The sequence below is a fragment of the Littorina saxatilis genome, linkage group LG9, assembly GCF_037325665.1.
Source record: "Littorina saxatilis isolate snail1 linkage group LG9, US_GU_Lsax_2.0, whole genome shotgun sequence".
Classification (NCBI taxonomy): Eukaryota; Metazoa; Mollusca; class Gastropoda; order Littorinimorpha; family Littorinidae; genus Littorina; species Littorina saxatilis.
This window is the reverse complement of record NC_090253.1, coordinates 7,733,250-7,758,469: the sequence shown is the minus strand read 5'-3', so window position 1 is coordinate 7,758,469 and position 25,220 is coordinate 7,733,250. Positions and strand designations below refer to the sequence as shown.

Genomic DNA, 25,220 nt, shown 5'->3' with positions numbered 1-25,220 from the left:
TATTCGACAACAGGACTTTCGAGAGGATTTTTCTGGGAGTTTTCAACATATATTGGTGTAAATGAGGACTGAAGGCTGACACGTTGGACGTTTTTGAAGAACACTTGCTGGATTTTTTTTTTAAACAACATTTATTACATCGGAAGTGGACAGAACATACTTGCATATGAAACTATAGTGTATTCTCGAGTTATTCTGCCATCTTCTATATAAATGTGAGTACTCTATGATTTTATATGAATTGTTTTGTTTTGTATGTGTGTATGTTGTGCAGAGTAGTTTCCCTTTGCTCAGGATTAAGAAGGCTGCCTGTCATTTTTTTGTCAGGGGGCATTTGGTTAAGACCCCCCTTTAAAAAGTTCCTCCCTTTCAACACTTTCGCGACGGGAGGTGAATAAATCAGTAGCCGCGCTGACACGCTCATGAACGGGAGGTGAATTTTTCAGTAACAGTCATACAAGGTACACAACTCGTGATTGCTTCCCGGTTTTTGAAGATTGCAATAAATTGAGTTGTTTCCCTTGATACACGTGGTTTCCTCTTCCGCCCTGATCAAATTAGTGCAGATTTGCGTGGTTTTTTCGAACAAAAAAAGTGAATCGAAGGCGAGCCTTGTCACGGGAGGAGATTCTCCGGATGTTGGATCTTGAGGATCCTGTAGATCATGATTGGGTGGCCGAGTGGTAACGCACTTGCGCTCGGAAGCGAGAGGTTGCGTGTTCGACCCTGGGTCAGGCCGCAATTTTCTCCCCCCTTTCCTAACCTAGGTGGTGGGTTCAAGTGCTAGTCTTTCGGATGAGACGAAAAACCGAGGTCCCTTCGTGTACACTACATTGGGGTGTGCACGTTAAAGATCCCACGATTGACAAAAGGGTCTTTCCTGGCAAAATTGTATAGGCATAGATAAAAAATATCCACCAAATACCCGTTTGACTTGGAATAAAGACCGTGAAAGGTGAATGCTCGCCTAATAGGCTACTGAGCTTTACTGGCCGATGTGAATGCGTTATATATTGTGTGTAAAAAATGTCTGTTTGTCTGTCTGTAAAAAATTCCATTTCAAACGGCAGAAATTAATATGTAAGCGCCTAGGGCTATATCTAGATTAGGCGCATAAAAATGATCACAATAATAATAATAATAATGATTCCGACGTGTCGTTTTCGCCTCAAGAAAGCGATAATAGCAGTGATAGTGAGGAAGAAACAGTCCTGTTGTTGCTAGTACGAGTCGGCAAACTACACGGGGTGGTACTGCTAGACGCACATCTTGGAATCGTGTAGGTGCAAGGGGGCGTGGCAGCACTGATAACAATGGCTGGCTGGAGCCTCCTAATCCTTTTGGAAATGTTTATAGGTGTACAGTTGGTACTTTGTTGTGAAAATGTGACTTATATTCAATATGGATTACCTGGACATCATTTGGTGAGTGTCACAGTTTTGTTTCATTTGAGTCAGGATGCTGTGAAGGCGTGATTTGCTTGTTTTTCTCTTTGAACTGTCTCCTTATTTCTGTGTACAATGTTAACAATATTTCAGCTAATTCATAGGTTTTACACCTTGTTTGGTTATAACATTATTTATAATACTTTCTGTTAAAAAATAACTTTTAAAAAAGCAGTGGAAAAGAAAACACACAAAAAAACGTTAAAAAACACACATTATCCCCCTTTCTTACCCACCTATGCTAAAACAAATCTCGTGACAAACTTATAAATAGCACGACTGAACTGGGCATCCATTTTTTAATTAGTACACAAACTTTGGTGGTGATTGGACTTAATTCAAGCTTGCTAGACAGATTTCTTTACAGTTACTGTTTTTTGGGGAAGTTTCTTGGTGGCAAGCTTGGGCAGGCAGGACGTTAACGCAATGCTAGTCACAATAGTGTTAAGGCTCTACTTTTCTAGACATGATGTTCATATTACAGACATGGGACTGGTCCGATTTTTATCGGAATTCCGATATTTTCCTTAGCTCACAGACCATTCTTGAGATCGATGCAAATTCGTTGAGAAAAAAGGGGGGAGGGGGTGGTGGTATGAACCGTTCAGCTGAAGCTGTCTGCGTCTGAAGTCAGTGCATTCGCACCCCAGCACTCGCGTGAACCCATAGGTGGTGGTATGAACTGTTCTTCTTCTTCTTCTTCGTCGTTCGCTCAGACAGCAACTCCGGAGGCCCTGATGAAGGCTGCTGTACGCCGGAGGCTCTCCATGGGTCCATAGAGTTTGTCCCTCATCGGTGTGTCAGCAGGCCAGGTCTCTGCTCGCAAGTTTTGTATGAACCGTTCAGCTGAAGCTGTCTGCGTCTGAAGTCAGTGTATTCGCACCCCAGCACTCGCGTGAACCCATAGCAGTATCATGGGTCGCGTTTGATTGGCTGTCGATCTCCGACGATTATCGCCGGGGCTTGATTATTCACCGATGGCGGTGTGTGGGTCGTTTTGATTGGCTGCCAATCTCCAAACGCCGAAGGTGAAAAAGGTAGCATCATGGCGTCTGGATTCCGTATTGTTTTGTCGGCTGTGGAAGCTCTTACGATCGACGACCAAAGTGTGAAAAACAAGTGGAAAGCCAACTGGCTGTCAGAAGAAGTGACTGTCACTATCAACAAGAAAGAAAGGCGCCAGCTCATTGGCGACAGTATCGCCAAGATATCCATTCCCGGTCAGGCCGTGTGCACGTGGTGCGACAACGGCCACTGCGTGGTGAAATACGGACTTGGTGTAGCATCTATGCATGGGGCAAGCTAGAAAAAGATAACTTTCGCTGCAAACCACGCCCACTCAAAAATCCTGTCGGCGATTTGGCTCCGGACCCCAGGGTCAGGTTACGGCAAAGTACGACGTTTTGAGTGGTTGGTTGTGGTTGATACTGACCGGTACCACTATCAAATACATAGGGCTAGAGGTGCATCGACATTTTTTTCGCCAGGTCGCGAGAATTCTATAAAATAAATGCAAGCGAACTTTTGTCATTTTTTTCTTTTTGCGATAGGGCGAGTGCACCACCGAAATTAGTTGATGAGAACGTAGTCGGGTGTTTCATCTTTCATTAGCAACTGAAAAAATAAGGGGAAAGTTTTGTGTGTGTGTAATTGTTATAAATCACACTTTTGTTTAAAATGCTAAAACATATTATTCTTGTGGGTTTTACAGCTTTTTAAAAAGGCATGATCTCATTTTTTGCTATCAGGAGAGGCCCCAAAATGGCCTTTATAATTCTAACATTCATTTTCCGTCAGGGGGGCTTCGCCGCCCTGAACCCCCTACCGGGGCTTTGCCCCTGGACCCCACCAGGGGCCTAAGTGGCCCCTGGACCTCGGCTTACTTTCCTACTTTTTGAACATTTGCTGGTCTCATGTCTGATATTACCATCTGCTAATTCACCTCCGTTTTAAGACATGAGGTTTGGAGGTCTTAAAAGGGGGGTTCCATTGTATGACACTGTTAGGCGCGTTTGATCGATCTGCGCGATCGCGCGATCGCGCTGCGCGTTTGGTGGATCAATCAAACGCGCACACATCGATCGATGTGTGCGCATTTGATCGATGCAAAGAATTGGCTACAAAGAATACAAGAATCGTTAAAACGCGCAGCTCTTATACTTGCGCATTTGGACGATCTGTCACAAAGTAAGTTCCTACCACACACACACATCGCACGCCGGAAGTGAAAAGTTTCAAATACAGGAATGTTCCGAAATATACCCCAACAACGTTTTTGATTTGTTTGTTGTCAGGCCTCTCAATCTTTCAAACAGTCTCTCTCTCTCTCTCTCTCTCTCTCTCTCTCTCTCTCTCTCTCTCTCTCTCTCTCTCTCTCTCTCTCTCTCTCTCTCTCTCTCTCTCTCTCTTATGATCTTATTCTTATATTACTATTATTGCGTGTGTCTCCGTTTCATCATAAAAAGTTTGTTCCTATGTATTCCCATTTCGATTATAACCATTTTGCTTAGATCAGGACTAGCTGGAAAACAGGTCCTACGGACCTAATGCTATCTTTCCTGTAATAAAGTTCTATGTTTCAATGTTTCTCTCTCTCTCTCTCTTAGTCTCTCAGTCTCTCTCTCTCTCTGTCTCTCTCTTAGTCTCTCTCTCTCTTCTCTCTCTCTCTCTCTATCGCTCTCCTCTCTCTCTCTCTCTATCTTCTGTCTCTCTGTCTCTCTCTCTCTTAGTCTCTCTCTCTCTCTCTCTCTCTCTCTCTCTCTCTTAGTCGCTCAGTCTCTCAGGATCTCTCTCTCTCTCTGTCTCTCTCACTCTCTCTTAGTCTCAGTCTCTCTCTCTCTTCTCTGTCTCTCTCCTCTCTGCTCTCTGTCTCTTTCTCTCTCTCTCTCACACACACACACTTTCTCTCTCTCTCTCAGTCTCTCTCTTAGTCTCTCAGTCTCTCCCCCCAATCCCTCCTTCCTCATCTCTGTCCATCCCTCTGACATCTCATGAAAACAGCTGAACTTTTAAATCATTTGCTATTAAAGGACAATTAAACACTCAATGAGCTAATACATGTGAAATGGATGATCAGGTGCAACCTCGACGCATATATACCTGTGATGTGATGTCTTTGAGGTAGTCTAAGTGTTTGGTACAATATAATCCCATTTTTTCTTCTTTTTTTAAAATGTCTTACAGATTGTTGTTTAGACACTTATAGCTAGGCCTACTTCCGGTCATAACTTCCGGTCATTGCCAGCAGACGTGTCACGGTGTGCTGTATGGTGATTTGTGAGACGGATCGTCCAAATACGCAAGTATATAAGAGCTGCGCGTTTTAACGATTCTTGTATTCTTTGTATTGATCAAACGCGCACACATCGATCGATGTGTGCGCGTTTGTTCGATCCACCAAACGCGCAGCGCGATCGCGCGATCGCGCAGATCGATCAAACGCGCCTAACAACACTACTTCCTACTTCATACTTCATACTTCATACTTCGTAACTTTTGTGACTGCAGGGTGTGACGTACTGTGGAGAGTCCAAGGCCTCGACACTGACGATGGCGAATGTTCCGTGGCACGAAGAGGTGGTGGGCTTTGTACAGCAACTTGCCGACAGACTGCCGGACTATGAGCTGGCCTCTGAACACGAACACTCCAACTGTCTCCTGCTGGCTCATAAAAAGGTGAGTATTTCTTCTTTGTTGATATTGCATTGTATAGTTTTGTGATTTCAAGGCTGAGGTTGGTGTTTTATGTTTGTTTCAGTCCTCTGACGTTTGAATGTTGCAGCCGACGTTTACAAGCAACAGAGGTTCCCTTGTCATTGTGTATTGTGTTCAGGAAGTTTTGCTTTGGAAATGTGGGTTCATGTGTGCCATGAGAGAATGTTTTAGATGTGTGTGTGTGTGTGTGTGTGTGTGTGTGTGTGTGTGTGTGTGTGTGTGTTAGTGTGTGTGTGTGTGTGCACGCCCGAAAATGTACAGTTATCATGCATGCTCCATCATATTTTGTTCTGTATGTGCTTCTACACTTGTAGTTGTCACACTTCAATAAACATTTTGACCATCGTTTGTGCAGTTCAAAATCGCGGGAGAGTGGTGGACATGGATTGACTACCCACAGTTCCACAGACTGATTAAGTGCTACAACGAGAGCAACGGAGAAAAGACGTTCAGCGCTGCCGACTACATGGCCCAGACGCCACACTGGGCGGTCTACGGAGCCAAGGAACAGGGATTCGACCCTGACGAGACTCGCTTCTACCGCAAGAAGCAGAAAGACATCAGCGGGTGCTAGACTAGCGGTGGAAGTCTGTTTTCTTTGCTTTTTAGTTATGAGACCAAGGGTAGGGTGCATGGTGGCGAGAGTGGTGAAGGGATGGGGGGGGGGGGGGGGGGGGAGGATGTTTACAGTGCCATATGTGGGGCTGTGTGCAGTACACGCCAATGTTTAGCTTGGGCAACGTCGTGGCTGACGCACCTCAGTTCTATACCGAACACTGCACCCTCATTCAACGAAACTGAACCGCGCTGTTCTGGACATCTGTACTCACCTTCAAGTTCAAGGCAGACTGATACGAAGAAGTGTAACTGTAAGTTACACAGACCCTAGCCACTAAGGCAAAACCAAATGCTCGTCTCAAAACTATTTTGTTCCGCAGAGCTTGACCAAATGAGGAATTTAAGTTGACGTGTAATGTTTTGTTCTGTCATAATTCAAATCAAACTTACCACTCTTCTTTTTTGATTTTTGAGCAAAACAAATCAAGTCAGAAATCGAAGTAAAAGATTTTTGGGTTGACGTCCCTGTGAATGTAATGCTTTGTTCTGGCATAATTTAAATGCTCCGATAACTTACCATTCTTGGTTTTTTTTATTTTTGAGCAAATCAGACCAAATCCGGAATATTAGTTTAAGACCATTGTGTCAATATACATGTGAATGTATTATGTTTTGTTCTTTCATAATTGAAATGTTCCAATAAGTTACAATTCTTGTTTTTGTTTTGTTTTTGAGCAAATCAGACCAAATCAGGAATATTAGTTTAAGACCATTGGGTCGATATACCTGTGAATGTATTATGTTTTGTTTTGTCATAATTTAAATGCTCCGATAACTTACAACTTTTGTTTTTTTATTTTTGAGCTATACAGACCAAACCAGGAATATTAGTTTAAGACCATTGGGTCGATATACCTGTGAATGTATTATGTTTTGTTCTGTCATAATTTAAATGTTTCCGATTACTACAGTTCTTGTGGGTTTTTGTTGTTGAGCAAAAAAGGCCAATACAAGAATCTAAGTGTAAGACTTTTGGATTGACATACCTTTGAATGTAATGCTTTGTTCTGTCATAATTTAAATGCTCCGATGACTTACCATTCTTGGGTTTTGATTTTGAGCAAACCACGGTATTATTGCTTGAAGAAGAGAACAGAGACATATACGTGCTTGCTAGGCTAGCAGAGAAAATAAAACTTTTATCCTGCATAATTCAGAGCTTGAGTATTAAAGGAAATCATTTCTTTCCGGAAGAAAGGAAAATATATCAGTGGCTGGTAGGCTAGCAGTGAAAATGAAACCGTTTTCTTTGTGCATCAGGTGTTAATCTTGAGCAGCCCAGCTATAGTATTGTTCTCAAGTGTGTGTGCGTGTGTGTGTGTGTGTGTGTGTGTGTGTGTGTGTGTGTGTAAAAGCAATTGGGGGAGCAGATGGAATTCTGTTGTGATTGAATGTATTGTATCTCAATCCAGGAAATATTCCCAGCGTTTTGCACATGTTTATCATAAAGTCTTATGTCTTGATGATAGTATTCTGAGGCCTGATGTCTATTCCAAATGTTATGAAGCAGTCACCTGCTCACACTGTCTAATCAAAGATATGGATAGAGTTGTTGGTATTTTACCGCTTAAGTTAAAATGCTATACTGTACATAATAATGCCAGAAGCAATCATATATTGTTTAAAGTTGACATTTAAATGTACAGATTTTTTGTCTGTAATTATTTGCGGGAAAAAAGTGTTTGTTTCTGTTGACAAAGCCAAAACATTAGGGTTGGTGCGTCGTTTTCTTTTTCTTGTTCCTTTCTTTTCTTTTGGAATTGAAGTTTATTTTTCATTTACCCAGGCATGTGTGGCTTTTTATTAGCTAGAAATTGCGCAAACTGTGTCCCCTGAATGTCGGAGAAGAGTAACTTTCCTTGCGATGTCTGCAATGTTCCGCAAAAATTGGGTCATTTTTGACTTAACATTTTTTTGAAGGGTAAAAAAAGAAAGTTCTAGGATCAGAATTCAATGTCAGTCGAGGAATCAAAAACAAGATTTTTTGAATTTGTTTCCCTCATATAATCACTTGATTTGACCGGTTAGCTTGGCTTGATGAAGTGACTGGTCTCTGTGGGACAAAATTTCACTTCCGAAGAGATGCTGGGTCAGAGAAAGGCTAGTGCGGTCACTGCTAAACAGAAGACCATGCTAGGTGAACAAAATCACCCCATATATTCAAGGCTGTATCGAGCGTGCGCCTCCGCATCCGGACTATTTCGCTCAATCAATGATCGTGATGCTGTGTGTAGTCTCCAGCACGGAGGCAATTTTATTCCCATCCATGTGTTGCGGGGATGCAATACCACACTGTTTTGATTGTTTCATTTCTTTTTGAATTTTAGCAAAATCCGGACCGTTTTAAATGGTGAAATTTCACATATCTACTCGGGACACATCAATGAACATAATAGTTAAGCTTAACAGTCCTTTTATCAACAAGCGTAGAATGAGATGAAAGAAGACGAACATGTTAAGATATGGATGGATCTACAGCAAATTGGTTCGTATGTTCATTTACGTGTATATGTCGCGCTGAAAACCGCACTTGTTCCTGATACATACCTTATGCATCCACACAACCATAAGTAAAGGCTGTAGGTAGTTTAAAAGAGACACAGGTTGCTTTGAATGGAGGGCACTAACTGTGATGTTGGCAGGAATGCTTTGCTTCCGCGATCGGGGGTGCGCACTCGGTATAGACGAATATATACGGCGTGAAAATAGTGAAAAAAGAACAAAAATGACAAACATTGCTGTATATATATTTTTTTTTTTCGTTACACATTTTCAGGGTGTTGTATGTACTGTATTGTACTTTGTAGTCAAATCAGTTGCTTGGTATTTAACCATTCTTTTTACATTGTTTGATTTATTTTCCAAAGTGATTTTGAAACTTTGACTAGTTACAATGTGTAGTTTTTCATGTTGAAAACTTGATGTTTAAATCTTTCATTCCAGTACAATTGTTTCCAGAGTATATTTTCAAGTGCGTTTGTTCTAACTTTTTATCTGTGATTACGTTTGTTATTTCTTGTATTTTTTAATAATAGTATGTTGCCACTTATGTGTAGAGTCATTTGCAATATTCTGTTATTAGAATTTTAAACAATGTGTTTGGGTTGTCTTTGCAGACAGTAAATCCCCTTAAACTTCTTCGGGTTAAAATCCCAAGAAAACTTTCCCAAACGGCAGGGATTGGCTTGGGTTTTGTCCACTGGAGGTCCATTGACTTGACTCAGCCACGAATCAATCAGTCATTTTGCAAACCTATCAGTCAAGAAAAAACCCACTTTCCTTCCACCACGGGACTGCCGCAATTGTGCATCATGGCAGTGAGGAGAAACTTCTGAAAGTTGTTTACAATGTACAAATGAGAGGAAAATTCAATTCATTTCTTCATTTTCTTGTTTATTTTCCAATGGTCTTACATGAAGAGGAATAAAAGGTCTGAGGACACAATAACCATATTTATTTCAATTAAGTAATGAAGGGGGAAAAAAACAAAAAAACAAGACAGCAGACAAAAATAAGACGAGCTGACTGACTCTGCTGCATGTCTATCGGTCAGTTGACGGATTGAGACCCATGTGTGTTGGTCTTTTCCGAATTTAACATGGCAAAAGACAGATGACCGACGCCCAAGCAAATCCCTGCAAACGGTGTCTCAGAGTGTATTTTCTTTAAATGCAAGTATGTCACAGGCTTGTCAGTGACAGTTTACATCGTTGTGCTCGTGCTCATAACAGCCTGGTCGTAAAAGACATAAGCCTTCAATTTGTTTCATCTGAAGGCATAATTATGAGATTATACTCAGGCATGGGAATTGAAAATTGTAAAAAAGGCGGAAAATTTATAACTGAAGACGCTGAAGTCGACGGCGCGAAGCGCCTAGCCTTACTAGGGGGGTCCGGGGGCATGCCCCCCCGGAAATTTTTTTTCTCCAAAGAACCCAGATGGTGCAATCTGGTGTCATCTGAGCTCCAAGTTTGCCATTAAATTCTGTTTTTAGAATCAGAGTTTTTAGTACAAAAATGTACCAAATTTTGCTTACATGTATTATATATGGTTTAAATTTGTAAAAAAATTTATCTGTTGAGACAAACAGGAAAATGTAACTTGTAACACAATCTGTGCAATCTGGTTTACTTTCAAACATAATAGTTCAATAACTGAGGCGGGCGGTAGCAGTGCGTGAACAAAGTACGGAAAGTTTTCGCGGGCTTTTGCGCAAAGGCCAAAGTAACCGGTGCTTTTTTTGTGTGCCTCCCCCCTTTATTTTTTCGGCGGACACTTTTGCATTTTCGGCGGAACAAAAAAAAAATTCGGCGGAAATCCTCCATTCGGCGGACAATTCCCATGCCTGTATACTGTTTTAAAAGATTGGACACAACCGCAGGGAATTTCTGATCAGAAAATAACTCTTATGGGTTTTGAAAGAGCAATGCTGTTCCTGGGAAATACTAACGCAGATAAACACGTGTAGGCCAAACACTATAGCAAGCGGCGTGTCTCCACAAATGATTAGCAATCAGGGCACTGAGGCACTCAATCACATGATTGAATACAGTGGAACCTCCCTTTTAAGACTCCCTCTTTTTTAAGACCTTGCTTTTTCAGATGTTGTGTTCACAATCTCTGTAAATTTACCTCAAATTTAAGACTCCCTCTTTTTTAAGACCAGGTTTTCTCAGATCTGTGGTCTTAAAAGGTGGGTTCCACCGTAGTCATCTCCGATTGGTTACTTTCGAACAAAAAAGGGAGGAGCCAGGTTAGTTAGTTAGTTATAGCTGTTGCTTTTCGGGTCCAGCGGACCATAATAGGCCAAATCAGGACCCCACAAGTTAATCATTGCACATTTTTAGATTAAAACACTTCTAATACATAAAATCCGTAACGTCACCCGAAGGCAACAAAAAAGTCAAAGCAAAACCCTATATGTCAAATAAACTAGGTTGTTTTAAAATTCAAATCTTAAAATAAAGACCAGACTCCTTTAAAAACCCAAAAAGAGCTGAAGAGCTGACCTCTGTAAAAATACTTTTCAAGCTCGAGGTGCCAAAATACTTTTCTCGTTGATCATACAGATCAGCACACTGGCTCGGTGAGTTAGTTAGCTGTTGCTTTTCGGGTCCAGCGGACCATAATAGGCCAAATCAGGACCCCACAAGGAACCAGGTTAAATTGGGGGGTCTCAGAAAGGGGGGTTCCACTGTATTTCCAAGGAAAAGGAACTTGGTGCTACAACCCCTGAAAACCTTATGCCTCTGACAGACTTATTTCTGGAATTTGTCCATTTGACATGAATAACCTGTCTGTTTCACTGGTTTTACGATGAGATTATCGTATCAGGCTTGGAGTGATTACCTGTGATTGTATTGTATGGGACATAATGGTCCCCATAACCTGCAACCGTAACTTTTGTTTGTGTGTGTTTGTTTCGTTCATGGGCTGAAACTCCCACGGCTTTTTACATGTCATGTATGACCATTTTTACCCCGCCATTTAGGCAGCCATATTCCGCTTTCGGGGGAACCGCAACTTTTAATATTGAAGTTCAGTGCGACTGTGTACACTTTTGTGGTTTTTACATATGTGTGTGTGCATGCGTGGTGTCTGTGTGTGTGTGTGTTTGTGTGTGTGTGTGTGCGTGTGTGTGTGTGTGCTTGTGTGGGTTTGTGTGTGGGTTTGTGTGTGTGTGTGTGTTTGTGTGTGTGCATGCGTGGTGTGTGTGTGTGTGTCTGTTTGTGTGTGACCTAGCTTTCATCTGTCAATCACAGCTTCAGGATGTTTTGCAGCGAGTGAACACTATCTCGATTCATAAAAACGCAAGTACAATCTTGGTGCTGAGAGTTGTGTACAGTTGAGTGTAAGTCAGGCTAAACAGTGGAACCCTATTTCTTGGTGCTGAGAGTTGTGTACAGTTGAGTGTAAGTCAGGCTAAACAGTGGAACCCCCTTTCTTGGTGCTGAGAGTTGTGTACAGTTGAGTGTAAGTCAGGCTAAACAGTGGAACCCCCTTTCTTGGTGCTGAGAGTTGTGTACAGTTGAGTGTAAGTCAGGCTAAACAGTGGAACCCCCTTTCTTGGTGCTGAGAGTTGTGTACAGTTGAGTGTAAGTCAGGCTAAACAGTGGAACCCTATTTCTTGGTGCTGAGAGTTGTGTACAGTTGAGTATAAGTCAGGCTAAACAGTGGAACCCTATTTCTTGGTGCTGAGAGTTGTGTACAGTTGAGTGTAAGTCAGGCTAAACAGTGGAACCCTATTTCTTGGTGCTGAGAGTTGTGTACAGTTGAGTGTAAGTCAGGCTAAACAGTGGAACCCTATTTCTTGGTGCTGAGAGTTGTGTACAGTTGAGTGTAAGTCAGGCTAAACAGTGGAACCCTATTTCTTGGTGCTGAGAGTTGTGTACAGTTGAGTGTAAGTCAGGCTAAACAGTGGAACCCCCTTTTAAAGCCTCTAACAATCAGAGAAATCAGGTCTTAAAAGAAGGGAGAATTAAAATGGAGGTAAGTTTGAAGTCTTTAAAGGGAGGAAGTCTTAAATTGGGTGGGGGGGGGGGGGGGGGGGGGGGGGGGTGGTGAGGGGGGTCTTAAAAGAGGGTTCCCCTGTCCTGGAAGAACTTCGTTTTATCCTGGTCATCCTGCCTGGTAGAACAAGTGTTGTTATTTGTTAAAAAAAAAAGATTGCTGTCCATTTTTTTCCCTGTTTTATTATGGTTACACTATACCGTATCTGAGAATAATAATACTGAGACTCATTAATTTCTCTTCAGCTTGGTGTGAATAGTTTCTTTGGATTTCTCAATGCTCCCGCAGTGGGGCACTGCGGTTATGAAATTAAAGGCCCCTCCTGTTTTTGGAACCGCAGGAGCTTTCTAGTTTGCTGTTAAGTAGATTTTTGGTTCCTCTTTCCTGTCATGCTCACTTTTTCTTCATGAATTCTTTTCTTTTTTCTGCCTTCTTGCTCATTCACCTGTATTTTTTCCAAAAATCTCTTCTCTTGCCGCTTGTCTCGCGATTCATGTATAGTTTAATCTGTTAGTGTTCTGATGTAAGTCCAGCAGTAGATAGGTTAAGCCTATTTTAACATACTGGAAACTGGTAATCTTCCAGTAGGTATTAATTTAGTTTTACTAAAGCCTGCTGGGACACAAGTAATGGGTTAGTGCATTTGTAAACAGGAATCGCTTGACAAGTGGCCCCCTTCATCCCCCCCTTCCTCGTCCTGATATGGCTCTGCGTAGTCGGCTGGACGTTAAGCAACAAATAAACAAACAAACAAATTTCTCAATGCAGTTTTGTTGAAATTTGGTAACAAATTTTCAGTTCTGTTTCTCTTTGAATCTTATTCATTCGCTATCTTGTTTATTGGTTTCATTGGGAGCAGTCATATTTCAAAGTTGTTTAGATGCTGCGAATATTTTGTGAATTGTTGAGGTACACGTTTTTTAATTATCTTCACTACTGTATGACGCATTCTGAATTTTGCAAAATATTTCACCGTTTCCGTTTTTACATTTAAGGGACTGATTTGAAGCCTGAGGGTAGTCATTCATTGTGTTCTGTGCAAATCAACTTACAGTGAGAAAAGATTGTATTATTTGTACACGTACATGGCGGAAAATGTTTAGTGGTGAAGAAATGTGGTGTACAACATTGGACAGACTTCCAAGTAAAGGAGTTATTTTCTCTAACTCGCTGGTCGTGATGAGTACATAATTTGATACTTATGATACAGGGAGAAAGACATACACTAACTCGTGCATTTATACATAGACACACATGCACCCACACACACACTAACTCATGCATTTATACAAAGAGTGAAAGACACACATGCATACACACACACAATCTCATGCATTTATACAAAGACACACACACGATTTAGAGACCACACACAGAACGCAAACACTTGTACCTGTACAAGGAAAATGTGGTACACCGTCACGTACATACAAATTTAGATAAAACACACGCACACTCACACTGGTACACCTGCAAATACACACAGACAACTGAACACAAACATCATTTATGCTTACTGCGTTGATAATGTTCCACATAATAAAACGACCAATCCTGAACCCTCTGATCACTTTATTTATGTCAAGCTTGCACACACTGCTACATTTCTGCTTATCTGGAACTGATCTGTAGCAAGTCAGTAATTAAGAAAAAAACATTAGGAGATCCAAAACATGGACATTATCTTAAGATTCACTTGAGTTACACAAAAATTAAGACATTAATTTGAGAACCCTATATGACCTGATAAAGCAGTACTACAATATATCACTGTAAAAATTACGTGGTTGATCTGAAATAATCATCTTATACGCCATTAATTTGCAGAAATTACGAAGCATAATATATCTGCAACAGTTTCTTTACATTGAGTCAAGATGAAGCATCTGTAAGTAAAACAAACCAAAAAATTAATTAATTAAATCATAACCAACCCTCACTGCAGACAATCTGTTGCAGGTGTGGACGCACCAAAGATAATTCATTTCCATTTAATTTACTGGTTTTAATTGGACAATAAAGTATTTGTTATTGTCACTGTTATCGCCAGACACCCTAAAATAACGCAAATTCACAGGGAAAATATTAAACAAAACAAAACAAAAAAAGTCCACACTGAACTCTTATTTAATTTACTCATTTTAAATGCCAATAAAGTATTTGTTATTGTTACTGCTATCGCCAAACAAACTTAAATAACGAAAATTCACAGGGAAAATTAAACAGCATAAACAAAAACCCTGTCCGAGAACTCTTATACTCAGCCGCTACCGCCGGGTCCGAAAACCTCGTTGAAAGCGGTTTTGACTCGGTCGCAGAAGAACTGGAAGCCTGTGCCATTGTCCACCTCGCAACGCAGGGTAGCCGAGTTGAATTTCCAGCCGTCCTGGCAGAACATTCGTGTGAGGCTACCGAAGCGACACTCGTAGAAGGTGTTGCAAGGGGTGTTGTCATAGTCGGGGTAGGCGTAGTAGGCCACGTTCGTGGGGCACGGGAACTTCTGGTCACCGGGGCATTGGTCGGCTGTGGGAGATGAAGTCAAATAAAGAGTTATTTAAAGAAAATTGTAGGTTATTAATGTCGAATTAATTTCGTTCATCAAACCCATGTCAAAAGACGAATTCCAGAAATGTCGTGCATGCTGCTTTCTGTGCAGCCGAGCTTTTTTCATCAAAGTTTAATAGTCGTAAACAGACGATGTTTGGAAATAACTCTCTCGGGTTTTTAAGGGTTGTGAAAGAGTGAATGCCCTTGCTTTTGGTGAGACAAACATGAACAGGCCAGGGGTGTGTCTAAAACACACGGACAATGAGCACGTGTGGATTGTTTGCCTCACCAAAGGGTGTTCACTCTTTTGCAACCGATACGCACAGACCCGAGTTATTTTCGAACACCGTCTATGTGCGACTGTAAAACAAAAGGGATGTTGACAGGAAGGACTGTAAAACAAAAGGGATGTTGACAGGAAGGACTGTAAAACAAAAGGGATGTTGACAGGGAGGACTGTAAAACAAAAGGGATGTTGACAGGAAGGACTGTAAAACAAAAGGGATGTTGACAGGAAGGACTGTAAAACACAAGGGATGTTGACAGGAAGGACTGTAAAACAAAAGGGATGTTGACAGGAAGGACTGTAAAACAAAAGGGATGTTGACAGGAAGGACTGTAAAACAAAAGGGATGTTGACAGGAAGGACTGTAAAACAAAAGGGATGTTGACAGGAAGGACTGTAAAACAAAAGGGATGTTGACAGGAAGGACTGTAAAACAAAAGGGATGTTGACAGGAAGGACTGTAAAACAAAAGGGATGTTGACAGGAAGGACTGTAAAACAAAAGGGATGTTGACAGGGACTGTAAAACAAAAGGGATGTTGACAGGAAGGACTGTAAAACAAAAGAGATGTTGACAGGGACTGTAAAACACAAGGGATGTTGACAGGAAGGACTGTAAAACACAAGGGATGTTGACAGGGACTGTAAAACAAAAGGGATGTTGACAGGAAGGACTGTAAAACAAAAGGGATGTTGACAGGGACTGTAAAACAAAAGGGATGTTGACAGGAAGGACTGTAAAACAAAAGGGATGTTGACAGGAAGGACTGTAAAACAAAAGGGATGTTGACAGGAAGGACTGTAAAACAAAAGGGATGTTGACAGGAAGGACTGTAAAACAAAAGGGATGTTGACAGGGACTGTAAAACAAAAGGGATGTTGACAGGAAGGACTGTAAAACAAAAGGGATGTTGACAGGGACTGTAAAACAAAAGGGATGTTGACAGGAAGGACTGTAAAACAAAAGGGATGTTGACAGGGACTGTAAAACAAAAGGGATGTTGACAGGAAGGACTGTAAAACAAAAGGGATGTTGACAGGAAGGACTGTAAAACAAAAGGGATGTTGACAGGGACTGTAAAACAAAAGGGATGTTGACAGGAAGGACTGTAAAACAAAAGGGATGTTGACAGGAAGGACTGTAAAACAAAAGGGATGTTGACAGGAAGGACTGTAAAACAAAAGGGATGTTGACAGGGAGGACTGTAAAACAAAAGGGATGTTGACAGGGACTGTAAAACAAAAGGGATGTTGACAGGAAGGACTGTAAAACAAAAGGGATGTTGACAGGAAGGACTGTAAAACAAAAGGGATGTTGACAGGAAGGACTGTAAAACAAAAGGGATGTTGACAGGGAGGACTGTAAAACAAAAGGGATGTTGACAGGGACTGTAAAACAAAAGGGATGTTGACAGGAAGGACTGTAAAACAAAAGGGATGTTGACAGGGACTGTAAAACAAAAGGGATGTTGACAGGAAGGACTGTAAAACAAAAGGGATGTTGACAGGAAGGACTGTAAAACAAAAGGGATGTTGACAGGGACTGTAAAACAAAAGGGATGTTGACAGGAAGGACTGTAAAACAAAAGGGATGTTGACAGGGACTGTAAAACAAAAGGGATGTTGACAGGAAGGACTGTAAAACAAAAGGGATGTTGACAGGGACTGTAAAACAAAAGGGATGTTGACAGGAAGGACTGTAAAACAAAAGGGATGTTGACAGGAAGGACTGTAAAACAAAAGGGATGTTGACAGGAAGGACTGTAAAACAAAAGGGATGTTGACAGGGAGGACTGTAAAACAAAAGGGATGTTGACAGGAAGGACTTTAAAACAAAAGGGATGTTGACAGGGACTGTAAAACAAAAGGGATGTTGACAGGAAGGACTGTAAAACAAAAGGGATGTTGACAGGAAGGACTTTAAAACAAAAGGGATGTTGACAGGGACTGTAAAACAAAAGGGATGCTGACAAGAAGGACTGTAAAACAAAAGGGATGTTGACAGGAAGGACTGTAAAACAAAAGGGATGCTGACAGGAAGGACTGTAAAACAAAAGGGATGTTGACAGGAAGGACTGTAAAACAAAAGGGATGTTGACAGGGACTGTAAAACAAAAGGGATGTTGACAGGGACTGTAAAACAAAAGGGATGTTGACAGGAAGGACTGTAAAACAAAAGGGATGCTGACAGGAAGGACTGTAAAACAAAAGGGATGTTGACAGGGACTGTAAAACAAAAGGGATGTTGACAGGAAGGACTGTAAAACAAAAGGGATGTTGACAGGGACTGTAAAACAAAAGGGATGTTGACAGGAAGGACTTTAAAACAAAAGGGATGTTGACAGGAAGGACTGTAAAACAAAAGGGATGCTGACAGGAAGGACTGTAAAACAAAAGGGATGTTGACAGGGACTGTAAAACAAAAGGGATGTTGACAGGAACTGTAAAACAAAAGGGATGTTGACAGGAAGGACAGTAAAACAAAAGGGATGTTGACAGGGACTGTAAAACAAAAGGGATGTTGACAGGGACTGTAAAACAAAAGGGATGTTGACAGGAAGGACTTTAAAACAAAAGGGATGTTGACAGGGACTGTAAAACAAAAGGGATGTTGACAGGGACTGTAAAACAAAAGGGATGCTGACAGGAAGGACTGTAAAACAAAAGGGATGTTGACAGGAAGGACTGTAAAACAAAAGGGATGTTGACAGGGACTGTAAAACAAAAGGGATGTTGACAGGAAGGACTGTAAAACAAAAGGGATGTTGACAAGAAGGACTGTAAAACAAAAGGGATGTTGACAGGAAGGACTGTAAAACAAAAGGGATGTTGACAGGAAGGACTGTAAAACAAAAGGATGTTGACAGGGAGGACTGTAAAACAAAAGGGATGTTGACAGGGACTGTAAAACAAAAGGGATGTTGACAGGAAGGACTGTAAAACAAAAGGGATGTTGACAGGAAGGACTGTAAAACAAAAGGGATGTTGACAGGGAGGACTGTAAAACAAAAGGGATGTTGACAGGGACTGTAAAACAAAAGGGATGTTGACAGGAAGGACTGTAAAACAAAAGGGATGTTGACAGGGACTGTAAAACAAAAGGGATGTTGACAGGAAGGACTGTAAAACAAAAGGGATGTTGACAAGAAGGACTGTAAAACAAAAGGGATGTTGACAGGAAGGACTGTAAAACAAAAGGGATGCTGACAGGAAGGACTGTAAAACAAAAGGGATGTTGACAGGAAGGACTTTAAAACAAAAGGGATGTTGACAGGAAGGACTGTAAAACAAAAGGGATGTTGACAGGGACTGTAAAACAAAAGGGATGTTGACAGGAAGGACTGTAAAACAAAAGGGATGTTGACAGGGACTGTAAAACAAAAGGGATGTTGACAGGAAGGACTGTAAAACAAAAGGGATGTTGACAGGGACTGTAAAACAAAAGGGATGTTGACAGGGACTGTAAAACAAAAGGGATGCTGACAGGGACTGTAAAACAAAAGGGATGCTGACAGGAAGGACTGTAAAACAAAAGGGATGTTGACAGGAAGGACTGTAAAACAAAAGGGATGCTGACAGGAAGGACTGTAAAACAAAAGGGATGTTGACAGGAAGGACTGTAAAACACAAGGGATGTTGACAGGAAGGACTGTAAAACAAAAGGGATGTTGACAGGGACTGTAAAACACAAGGGATGTTGACAGGAAGGACTGTAAAACAAAAGGGATGTTGACAGGACGGACTGTAAAACAAAAGGGATGTTGACAGGGACTGTAAAACAAAAGGGATGTTGACAGGGACTGTAAAACAAAAGGGATGTTGACAGGAAGGACTGTAAAACAAAAGGGATGTTGACAGGGACTGTAAAACAAAAGGGATGTTGACAGGAAGGACTGTAAAACAAAGGGATGTTGACAGGAAGGACTGTAAAACAAAAGGGATGTTGACAGGAAGGACTGTAAAACAAAAGGGATGTTGACAGGAAGGACTGTAAAACAAAAGGGATGTTGACAGGAAGGACTTTAAAACAAAAGGGATGTTGACAGGAAGGACTGTAAAACAAAAGGGATGTTGACAGGGAGGACTGTAAAACAAAAGGGATGTTGACAGGGACTGTAAAACAAAAGGGATGTTGACAGGAAGGACTGTAAAACTAAAGGGATGTTGACAGGAAGGACTGTAAAACAAAAGGGATGTTGACAGGGACTGTAAAACAAAAGGGATGTTGACAGGAAGGACTGTAAAACAAAAGGGATGTTGACAGGAAGGACTTTAAAACAAAAGGGATGTTGACAGGGACTGTAAAACAAAAGGGATGTTGACAGGAAGGACTGTAAAACAAAAGGGATGTTGACAGGGACTGTAAAACAAAAGGGATGTTGACAGGGACTGTAAAACAAAAGGGATGCTGACAGGGACTGTAAAACAAAAGGGATGCTGACAGGAAGGACTGTAAAACAAAAGGGATGTTGACAGGAAGGACTGTAAAACAAAAGGGATGCTGACAGGAAGGACTGTAAAACAAAAGGGATGTTGACAGGAAGGACTGTAAAACAAAAGGGATGTTGACAGGAAGGACTGTAAAACAAAAGGGATGCTGACAGGGACTGTAAAACAAAAGGGATGTTGACAGGAAGGACTGTAAAACAAAAGGGATGTTGACAGGACGGACTGTAAAACAAAAGGGATGTTGACAGGGACTGTAAAACAAAAGGGATGTTGACAGGGACTGTAAAACAAAAGGGATGTTGACAGGAAGGACTGTAAAACAAAAGGGATGTTGACAGGGACTGTAAAACAAAAGGGATGTTGACAGGAAGGACTGTAAAACAAAGGGATGTTGACAGGAAGGACTGTAAAACAAAAGGGATGTTGACAGGAAGGACTGTAAAACAAAAGGGATGTTGACAGGGACTGTAAAACAAAAGGGATGTTGACAGGAAGGACTGTAAAACACAAGGGATGTTGACAGGAAGGACTGTAAAACAAAAGAGATGTTGACAGGACGGACTGTAAAACAAAAGGGATGTTGACAGGAAGGACTGTAAAACAAAAGGGATGCTGACAGGAAGGACTGTAAAACAAAAGGGATGCTGACAGGACGGACTGTAAAACAAAAGGGATGCTGACAGGACGGACTGTAAAACAAAAGGGATGCTGACAGGGACTGTATAACAAAAGGGATGCTGACAGGAAGGACTGTAAAACAAAAGGGATGTTGACAGGAAGGACTGTAAAACGAAAGGGATGCTGACAGGACGGACTGTAAAACAAAAGGGATGCTGACAGGAAGGACTGTAAAACAAAAGGGATGCTGACAGGAAGGACTGTAAAACAAAAGGGATGCTGACAGGACGGACTGTAAAACAAAAGGGATGCTGACAGGAAGGACTGTAAAACAAAAGGGATGCTGACAGGACGGACTGTAAAACAAAAGGGATGCTGACAGGACGGACTGTAAAACAAAAGGGATGCTGACAGGACGGACTGTAAAACAAAAGGGATGCTGACAGGACGGACTGTAAAACAAAAGGGATGTTGACAGGAAGGACTCTAAAACAAAAGGGATGTTGACAGGAAGGACTGTAAAACACAAGGGATGTTGACAGGAAGGACTGTAAAACAAAAGGGATGTTGACAGGGACTGTAAAACAAAAGGGATGTTGACAGGGACTGTAAAACAAAAGGGATGTTGACAGGGACTGTAAAACAAAAGGGATGTTGACAGGGAGGACTGTAAAACAAAAGGGATGTTGACAGGAAGGACTGTAAAACAAAAGGGATGTTGACAGGGAGGACTGTAAAACAAAAGGGATGTTGACAGGAAGGACTGTAAAACAAAAGGGATGTTGACAGGAAGGACTGTAAAACAAAAGGGATGTTGACAGGGAGGACTGTAAAACAAAAGGGATGTTGACAGGGAGGACTGTAAAACAAAAGGGATGTTGACAGGAAGGACTTTAAAACAAAAGGGATGCTGACAGGAAGGACTGTAAAACAAAAGGGATGTTGACAGGGACTGTAAAACAAAAGGGATGTTGACAGGAAGGACTGTAAAACAAAAGGGATGTTGACAGGAAGGACTGTAAAACAAAGGGGATGTTGACAGGAAGGACTGTAAAACAAAAGGGATGTTGACAGGGACTGTAAAACAAAAGGGATGTTGACAGGAAGGACTTTAAAACAAAAGGGATGTTGACAGGAAGGACTGTAAAACAAAAGGGATGCTGACAGGAAGGACTGTAAAACAAAAGGGATGTTGACAGGGACTGTAAAACAAAAGGGATGTTGACAGGAACTGTAAAACAAAAGGGATGTTGACAGGAAGGACAGTAAAACAAAAGGGATGTTGACAGGGACTGTAAAACAAAAGGGATGTTGACAGGGACTGTAAAACAAAAGGGATGTTGACAGGAAGGACTTTAAAACAAAAGGGATGTTGACAGGGACTGTAAAACAAAAGGGATGTTGACAGGGACTGTAAAACAAAAGGGATGCTGACAGGAAGGACTTTAAAACAAAAGGGATGTTGACAGGAAGGACTGTAAAACAAAAGGGATGTTGACAGGGACTGTAAAACAAAAGGGATGTTGACAGGAAGGACTGTAAAACAAAAGGGATGTTGACAAGAAGGACTGTAAAACAAAAGGGATGTTGACAAGAAGGACTGTAAAACAAAAGGGATGTTGACAGGAAGGACTCTAAAACAAAAGGGATGTTGACAGGAAGGACTGTAAAACAAAAGGGATGTTGACAGGAAGGACTGTAAAACAAAAGGGATGTTGACAGGGAGGACTGTAAAACAAAAGGGATGTTGACAGGGAGGACTGTAAAACAAAAGGGATGTTGACAGGAAGGACTTTAAAACAAAAGGGATGCTGACAGGAAGGACTGTAAAACAAAAGGGATGTTGACAGGGACTGTAAAACAAAAGGGATGTTGACAGGAAGGACTGTAAAACAAAAGGGATGTTGACAGGAAGGACTGTAAAACAAAAGGGATGTTGACAGGGACTGTAAAACAAAAGGGATGTTGACAGGAAGGACTTTAAAACAAAAGGGATGTTGACAGGAAGGACTGTAAAACAAAAGGGATGCTGACAGGAAGGACTGTAAAACAAAAGGGATGTTGACAGGGACTGTAAAACAAAAGGGATGTTGACAGGAACTGTAAAACAAAAGGGATGTTGACAGGAAGGACAGTAAAACAAAAGGGATGTTGACAGGGACTGTAAAACAAAAGGGATGTTGACAGGGACTGTAAAACAAAAGGGATGTTGACAGGAAGGACTGTAAAACAAAAGGGATGTTGACAGGGACTGTAAAACAAAAGGGATGTTGACAGGAAGGACTGTAAAACAAAAGGGATGTTGACAGGAAGGACTGTAAAACAAAAGGGATGTTGACAGGAAGGACTGTAAAACAAAAGGGATGCTGACAGGAAGGACTGTGCCTTTAAGCGAACTTACTGTTCTCGCAGTTGGTTCCAGTGAAGCCGGCCGCGCAGGTACAGGCGTAGGTAGTTCCTACCACGGCACAGGTCCCGCTGTTCTGGCATGGTCCCGCGGTACAGGCTGCATGGCACCAAGAGTCAGTCAGGGGGGTGTGAGAAGGGATGGATGATTTGGTGAGGGAGTAGACAGACAGACATTCACGGATAGAGACATACAGCTAAACAGATAGACACACCCGCACAGTGCATACATGTGGACACGTACACACACACACAACACACACACACACACACACACAAGCACACACTGTACACACACACACACACACACACACACACACACACACACACACACACACATCAACAAACATACAATACACAAACATACACACACACACACATCCACAAACCTACACTGCACACACACGCACACACACATGCACACACATGCACACACACACACACACACACACACACTTGTGCCTGCCAAGCAAAATATACTCACGTGTGGAAACAGCTGCAACAAAAGAGAGAGAAAAAAACATGAATTACTTCCAGGTTTAGGCTATTTCCACAAAACGCCTTCGTATGTTTTGTTCGAGTCCATCATCATCATCATCATCATCATCATCAATCCCCTGACTGGGACAGTCGTCGGGGGGACATGAGGGATGAGGAGGCAGAGACCCATACACTTATTCAAATAATCAACAGCACTGTTCAGTAACTGTGATATGACAAATACGGCGCAGTGAACGTATCATTGTAAATGACCCCCCCCCTCACACACACACACACACAAACCCAACAACAAGTACGACAAGAAAACACAAAACAACATCAAATAAGTATATATATAAAACACGAGAAAAAACAACCACTCACAACAAAGAAGAAACAAGCACCACAAAAAGAAACAACGACATCAATCATCCTAAAGATCGCTAACAAATTACTGATATCATTAACCACCGTATCCTATTGGCCCATTTGTGCGGCATATTAGGCCGCCGGCCCCCCCCCCCCTACCCGTAAAAAGAACCACAAACAAAAAACCTTTTATTGTACTTATTTTGCAAGAACTTACACAATTAATTCAGACACAAAATCCCATTTTGCACAGAAAACATTCAGGCTTTTTTTCCTGTGTCTACGTGGAGGGATGCTCTTAACATGGAGAATCCAGGACACATTTCATATGGTTAGCCCAATCATCTCCACGTGAGAGGACTTTGCCTTTGTGTAAAATTTACCAGAAACCTCTTGCAAAATGGTGTCTTAGCTATTCATTGAAGCTTCAGGTGCGTGGATACCACAAACGACACGTATTGTCGTCTTTTGCTGAATTGTATTGTCATGTTTTCTTGTGTTTTGTTGCATGTTTTTTTTTTTATGTTGTTATATAGGGGCCTACATTACAAACACAATTTTTCGATCGAGATATCAAAACCTGATAAACAAAGGGACATAATATACGACACGCGAAACAAAAGTAAGTTAGAGTTATGCAGCACCAACCTCTTGGAATAAAAATGGATAAGCGACTTACATCCTCATAAAAGGATGATCGTCGCAAGCTCATAAATAATTATGTTCCTCATTCTCCAAGGCATTCTAAATAACACTCACGTACAAAGTCATACACAAGAACCAGTTTGTCGGTATCCCTAATCGGACAGACTCCATAGACCAAGACTGGTGTTTACGAATGCACACACAAATGTTGCAGTGTTACAGAGTTGCCTGGACAGTGACAAAGTTTTCTATGTCTATGTCTATGTCTGTGTCTATATGTCTATGTCTATGTCAGACTTACGGGTTTGACAGTTGGTTCCGGTGTGGGTTGCAGGGCAATTACACGTGTAGCTGTTGACGCCGTCCACACAGAACCCGTTGTTCTGACACGGTGTGGGCGCACATTCGTTAATGTCTGAAAATAACCAATGAAAAAATAAATAAATGAATGAATGAATGAATGAGACAGCGGATGAACAAATGAATTAATGAACGAATGAGTGAATGAATGAATGAATGAATCAATCAATCAATCAATCAATCAATCATTCAATCAATCAATCAATCATTCAATCATCAATTGGTCAATACATCAATCATGTTCAACAAGGGCAAGGGGTGGCAATTAGCATAGTCAACCAAAGGAATGAATAAATAAACATTGTCTTTGAAATACATCCAAGTGTACGTAATTGTCTATTCTGTATGGAAACTAGCAGACGCTGACATCAGTACCGACGGTACGAGTAATAACGCAACTTACGTGCGTGCGGGGACCATCGACTCTGTTCAGGTTTCGTGCTTCAAGAATTTCTATTGCGTTTTTTCGGCTTCTAGTGAGAATAGGACGCAGGGACGCGTGGTTTGGGGAGTCCTGCTACCCCATCAAAGATTTAAACATCAGAGAAACTTACTGGTTTGGCACAAAGTTTCAATGTTTGATAGTCAGACGTAATGCAAACTCACTTGTATGGCAGTATATAAATAAAAATCAAACATAATGCAAACGTGCTGGTTTGACAGTTAGTTCCAATGTTTTACAGTCAGATATAATGTAAAACGTTCTGGTTTGACAGTTAGTTCGTTCCAATGTTTAACAGTCGGAGATAATGTAAAACGTTCTGGTTTGACAGT

At 41.4% G+C, this 25,220-nt stretch overlaps 3 protein-coding genes and 2 long non-coding RNA genes across 5 annotated transcripts in view; 2 read left to right on the top strand and 3 right to left on the bottom strand.

Annotated features, from left to right (window-relative positions):
- The window catches only part of LOC138975219 (S-adenosyl-L-methionine-dependent tRNA 4-demethylwyosine synthase TYW1-like), a 22,142-nt gene extending 16,368 nt beyond the window's left edge, over positions 1-5,774 (top strand). Inside the window, exons 14-15 of the mRNA XM_070347871.1 lie at positions 4,953-5,120; positions 5,515-5,774. Of these exons, the coding sequence (XP_070203972.1) occupies positions 4,953-5,120; positions 5,515-5,733 (387 nt within the window). The 3' untranslated portion in view covers positions 5,734-5,774. The remainder of the gene's footprint in view (positions 1-4,952; positions 5,121-5,514) is intronic.
- LOC138977031 (mucin-2-like) overlaps positions 1-25,220 on the bottom strand; it is a gene marked incomplete at its 3' end in the record, with an annotated part of 283,354 nt that overhangs the window by 142,205 nt on the left and 115,929 nt on the right. The gene's annotated exons all lie outside the window — the stretch shown is intronic.
- On the top strand, positions 5,818-11,659 carry LOC138975230 (uncharacterized). The gene is made up of 2 exons (XR_011458558.1): positions 5,818-10,530; positions 10,938-11,659. It is a non-coding gene; the product is annotated as an uncharacterized lncRNA (long non-coding RNA).
- Positions 13,843-22,841, bottom strand: LOC138975227 (uncharacterized). Its single transcript, XR_011458555.1, has 2 exons — positions 22,588-22,841; positions 13,843-14,810 (listed from the first exon to the last, which is right to left on the bottom strand). It is a non-coding gene; the product is annotated as an uncharacterized lncRNA (long non-coding RNA).
- LOC138976705 (fibropellin-1-like) overlaps positions 22,982-25,220 on the bottom strand; it is a 34,216-nt gene continuing 31,977 nt past the window's right edge. Inside the window, exons 9-10 of the mRNA XM_070349574.1 lie at positions 24,388-24,501; positions 22,982-23,088 (exon numbers count right to left, since the gene is read on the bottom strand). Of these exons, the coding sequence (XP_070205675.1) occupies positions 22,982-23,088; positions 24,388-24,501 (221 nt within the window). The remainder of the gene's footprint in view (positions 23,089-24,387; positions 24,502-25,220) is intronic.